Source organism: Prunus persica, chromosome G8 (genome assembly GCF_000346465.2).
Source record: "Prunus persica cultivar Lovell chromosome G8, Prunus_persica_NCBIv2, whole genome shotgun sequence".
In the NCBI taxonomy this organism is placed as follows: Eukaryota; Viridiplantae; Streptophyta; class Magnoliopsida; order Rosales; family Rosaceae; genus Prunus; species Prunus persica.
Window position 1 is genome coordinate 10,384,520 of NC_034016.1, and position 5,062 is coordinate 10,389,581.

The 5,062-nt window shown below is 37.1% G+C and overlaps 1 protein-coding gene across 2 annotated transcripts; it reads right to left on the reverse strand.

Annotated features, from left to right (window-relative positions):
- LOC18768528 (DAR GTPase 3, chloroplastic) lies at positions 327 to 3,802 on the reverse strand. Of its 2 annotated transcripts, none has more exons than XM_020553777.1 (9): positions 3,609 to 3,802; positions 3,300 to 3,437; positions 3,093 to 3,209; positions 2,778 to 2,921; positions 2,602 to 2,688; positions 2,048 to 2,163; positions 1,562 to 1,743; positions 1,253 to 1,310; positions 327 to 992 (listed from the first exon to the last, which is right to left on the reverse strand). In XM_020553777.1, exons 1-9 carry the CDS (start codon positions 3,759 to 3,761, stop codon positions 857 to 859), a joined length of 1,131 nt encoding a protein of 376 aa, XP_020409366.1. In that variant the 5' UTR covers positions 3,762 to 3,802; the 3' UTR covers positions 327 to 856. The 2 variants fall into 2 exon arrangements, with proteins under 2 accessions (XP_020409366.1, XP_020409367.1); XM_020553778.1 differs by having other exon boundaries at positions 327 to 1,002.

The window sequence follows — 5,062 nt, forward strand, 5'->3', positions numbered from 1 at the left end:
GTATTGGATTAGGATTACAAAATGCAAAGGCATGCTAGCTCACTAGTTTATTTTTGTTAGTCAATGTTTTACTTTGCAGCTTGAATATGGGAAATTTGGCACTTGACAATGAAAAGGTAGGCTCAGATATTTACCTCTTTTTGGGTCTAGAGGAATCTGCAAAAGGAGTATTGGGTAAAAGAGTATGTGTGTGCAGAGTTTTCCACATTTTGGTAACTCTGCAAACCACTACTCATTCTTAGTTTACAACGTTACGCTTTATGGTATTCCAATGACCTGATTATAAAATGGCAAAAAGTACCCAATGAGCAAAAATAGATCAGGAATGAAAAGGCAAAGGAACATACAACCAAAACTAGAATATCAGCGTACAAATCAAAATCTTTGACAAAATTATCACTTTTAAAAACTCGATTTTCGCAGGAATCAGTGCACGTATGGAACTATTTTCCAGGAAAATACACATGGATGTCAACGTCGTCAAAGTGAGGGCTCTTTGGACAGACACCAGAGATGATATACACATAGAGAACTCTTGTTGAGATCTAATTTACAAAAACTTGATATTCTGTGAATCCTAGTGTTAAAAAGACATATGCTACACCTTAATAAAGCAAATCCACCATTGCCCATATGATCCTCTCCCAGCTTTGGCTATAAAAGTTTTCACGCCCTCTGTCTCCACAATCAACATTATTACTCCATCGAGAAGATTCATTAATTTCCTTCAGGTCACTGATACCTTCTCTTGCCAAGAGTTTGATACTCCATGAAGATTCTAAATTTGTGTATCAGTCGGCAATTGGAATTCTTTTGATATTTATAGAAGCTGACAGAAAGATTGACTGCTCCTGGCCTACCACCAAGTTCCAATAGTACTATCTGGGAGGCCTCTCCAGTGCAATCCAACCAAACTTCCCTTTCCGAAAATCCGACAACACTCGAAATGCTGCTTGATGACTATCCCCATTAAACATGTGAACCGCAAGCTTCTGAACAAATCTATAATTTACAGAATTAGCAGAGATTAGAACAATTCAAAAGGACTACTTTTCATGCTTCAAAAATATTCCTTAGGCCCAGATTGCAGACTCTTTGGTGGTATTATATAGGATCATTTATATATATATATATACATATATATATATATATATATTCTCGGTTGTCAGAATCATGAGAGGAAAATATTCTTAAGCCGAATGAAACCATAGATTCAGAATAGAAACTCAATTGGCACCAAGATGATCCATACGTTTTACCACAGTGACCATCCACATCCATCTTGTAGCGGCTGTTAAGAGCCTTTACACCTGAGAAATTGAGAATGATTTGAGAAAGAAAAAGAGAGAGATTAGAGGTTGTCAATAGTCCCCATAAACTAACAGATTTTTGTGATCCTAACAAAAGTGGTACAAGGAATGGAATGTAGACCGAGTAAAACTGCATTCCCCTTGTACAGGGTGTGATAATTTAACAGGAATTTCCAGGGTAATGACAACATTGCAAAGTACCGTAGGCATTCAGATAGTGGATTGAGTTGACAAAGAAATGTGATACATACCTACTGATGGAAGCCTCGTTAGCATCTGGACAAGAACTGCAGCAATATCAGCAACACCATAGGATCTCTCTCCAATGTCATCACAAATAGCAAGCTTAATTGCTGCTGTCTGATCACTAATCCGCATTGGGAGAATACCAGGAGAGTCTAGCAATTCAAGATCTTTCCCAAAATGAACCCACCTTCCACAGGCACAAGAAGATATACATATAAGGAAAAATTACATTGATGTCGCATATAACAAGGAGACAGTATTGTTTGTGTCAAAATATAGCAAACTTCAAAATTTCCACAATCTATCATATTTCTAAGGCACGTGAAAAGCGATTACAATTCAAATTTACAAAATATTTCAACAATTTTCTTTTAACAAATTTCGAAATCTAATGAAAATTAGAGGATTTTAACTTCCAGCAAAAGTCATTTATCCCCAGTCCCAATTACATCTTAAATGAATATCGAAGCAAAGGGAGAAGAAATTTATACTTCAATTCTCTTGTAACTCCAGGTCTTGGAGCTGCTGCACACATTCGTCGCTTCAGCAAACGGTTAATCAAAGATGATTTCCCAACATTTGGATATCCAACTATACCAGCTCGTACCTGTTTGTATAAAGGAATTTTTATCAAACATCATAACTCTTAAATGAAGCATTAATTGATAGCTGCATTATATTTTTTGGATTAAATTAACATTATAGTTCTCCATTTACTTCATTTATATAACATAAGAATTAATCTTCTAGGGCATAGTTTGGCTTCCAAAGTACACCTAAAACCACTACAACATGCTACAGAAAAAATCCATAAAATTCGATTACTTCCTAATGTAAATACTCATACCTCAACACTGTGACAACTATAGTCATGAGATTTTCAATCAAGATCATTTATAAGATAAAATCATATATGAATATATGGTCCTCATTTACAGTTTGCAACACTAAGCAAGACAGAACATTACCCTAGTTCCTAATGGTTGTAAGTTTGTAAAATTGAAATTTCAAAACTAAATCTAGAAAGAACGGATAAGGAACCGACCGCACGTGGGAGAAGTCCTTTGGCTCTGCGTTTGACATTCACATCTGCTGCTAATGCTCTAGCTAACCGGCCTAGCTTCATGGCACCCTGTACTTGCCACGTTAAAGTAATCAAATTCTGCTATGACGTTTTAAGTTAGGGAAAGCTGAAAGAGGATCTCTTAAATGGGTGGGTACCATTCCAAGTTTGCCATTGGAAAAGACAACCTTCGTTCCCTCCCTTGCAAAATAAGTGGCCCAAGCATTCCGGTCTGCCGTGGATATCATGTCTTCTCTATTCAACACCAAAACTCTTTTCCTATTACCAAGCCATAAATCCATCTGTTCATTAGAAAACCAGATAAAAGTTAACACAAAAAGCGTCCATTTTCACTTCCGAATCCTGGAGTGAAAAGTGCATCGTTTTCAATAACAGCTCATGGTTATAAGCATAACATTTATCAACCCAGGAAATGAAGGAGCCCCAACCATAACTCATGAAAGAGCTCTGACCTGTGGATGACTAGTTGACATAGGAATTCTTGCATCTCGAACCTCTATCACTACATCCATCAACTTGAGTTGGTTTTTGAGTTCCTTTTCCGTTTTAGCAATATGACCAGGGTACCACTATCCAATTTAGCAGAAACCATATAAGCACATTGCATTAGAAAAACTACACCTTTGCGAATTTTTTCTGAATAATTGAATTATAGGTACCTGAACAGGACGCAGTTGCTTGGTCCAGTGATAAAGTTCAGTGTCCAAATCACACCAATCATCATCCTCTCCTTGGAAACCATCGAGATTTCCATTTCCATTTTCGTACCAACTGGGACTTCTCCCACCACCAACAATCTGCGAAAGGTTTCTTACACATATCAACCCATTTAATTCAAAGTAAGCAATACCCAGAACAAATTATGCGACAAGAATTACAAAAATCTCTCAAAACAACATAACCTTTTTGTGGGTTAAACATAATTTTGAATGAAAATGGAAACTACTAAGGATAGGTGTGATTATTGCCTGGATAGTGGGAGGTGGGGATGAGAGAGAAGCTGTAGCAGAGAGAGCTGTAGAAGATGGTGGTTTTAGATTGCTTCTGCAATGAAGAAAGTGAGTGTGGGCTGTTGAAGAGGTGGGCAGCCAGAGGCCTGCCACTTGAACAGCCATGGCCATTCGCTGGTCGTGTAGTAGGTCTGCCTGCAGCCTTGCACTCTTGCTCTTGCTCCTGGATAATAAACGGATGTAAGAAGAAAATCAAACAAACGACATGTCGTCCCTTAACGCTTCCACCTACAAAATTAAACGGTCGCCTAGTATTCTCTTTTTGAGAAAATACACTCCTAGGAACACGACATGTCGTCCCCTAAAGAGTGGTTATTCAAAACTTGTATTGTTTAGCCAACGGGTCTAACCTGGTGGAAAATTATCTTGACTTGCAGATTAGTAGTCTGAAATTCGGATCCCATACCTTGATAGTGTGTGTGAAAAAGCTCTATCCCCTTGTAGTTTTAGACTATTGCTTATATTTTAAAATATATATAAAAATATATATATACAGTCCTGATCCCTTGGACTATGGGGGTCCAAGAGATTTGTGGTCACTCACCGTTAGATGTAAATTCAACGGTTCACTCACTCTTGCACTTCTTTTAAGAAATTTTTTTGAACCATTAGATTAATGTCCAACGGTGGGTGACCACAATCTCTTAGACTCCTGTGGTCCAAAAGATTGGGATTGTATATATATATATATATACAGTCCTGTTCTATTGAGGGACGCCCTTTAGGGTACTATACAATTTTTTTTCTAATGATCCAAACCATCTATTTTTTAGGTCTTCATTCATAGATCATCCTTACAAAAAATTAGACAAATCGGAAATCGTTTCGACATCCAATTATGTCCTACAAAATCAATGAACACGGTGCTTCAAGAAAGTACTAAAATTTCAATAACTCAATTCAATGGTCAAATGATATCAGATTCAAGTGATTTTTTTTAGAGATGATCTTTGAATGAGTATCTACAAAATAGCTGGTTTGGATTAGTGAAATACAATCCGGAGTGGGCCATACAAGGGTATCCCTCAAATAAGCTTGTTTGAGGGATCCCTCAATGGAAGCTCTCTGTATATATATATATATATATATATATATATATAGGGGCCTTCTCCATTGCGAAGTTCTAAGATGCGGAGTGCTTGCGAACTTTTGTTTTTAACCGTTGGATGGCTTGTATGGTTTAGATTTAAAACAAAGTTTAATAACTCATTTTTCTCTCTCTTCCCTTTCCTCTTCTTCCTCGAGTTCGCTCCTCTCTCTCTCTCTCTCTCTCTCTCTCTCTCTCTCTCTTGTTTTCTTTTCCTTTATAAGATATTTTCCTCCTTTTCCTTTTTCTCTGTCTTATTTTCTTTCTTTTCGCTCTTCTTCCTTTATCTTCCTCCTTTTCTCTCTTGTACCAGATCAACAAATTA

Bases quoted from the DNA above. Each gene is read 5' to 3' on its own strand.
- LOC18768528 (XM_020553777.1), bottom strand. From the start codon at position 3,761: ATGGCCATGGCTGTTCAAGTGGCAGGCCTCTGGCTGCCCACCTCTTCA. The intron at 2,689-2,777 runs GTACCCACCCAT...TGGCAAGTACAG, and splicing joins CCAATGGCAAACTTGGAATG to GGTGCCATGAAGCTAGGCCG. The intron at 1,311-1,561 runs GTATGTATCACA...TCAATTTCTCAG, and splicing joins AACGAGGCTTCCATCAGTAG to GTGTAAAGGCTCTTAACAGC.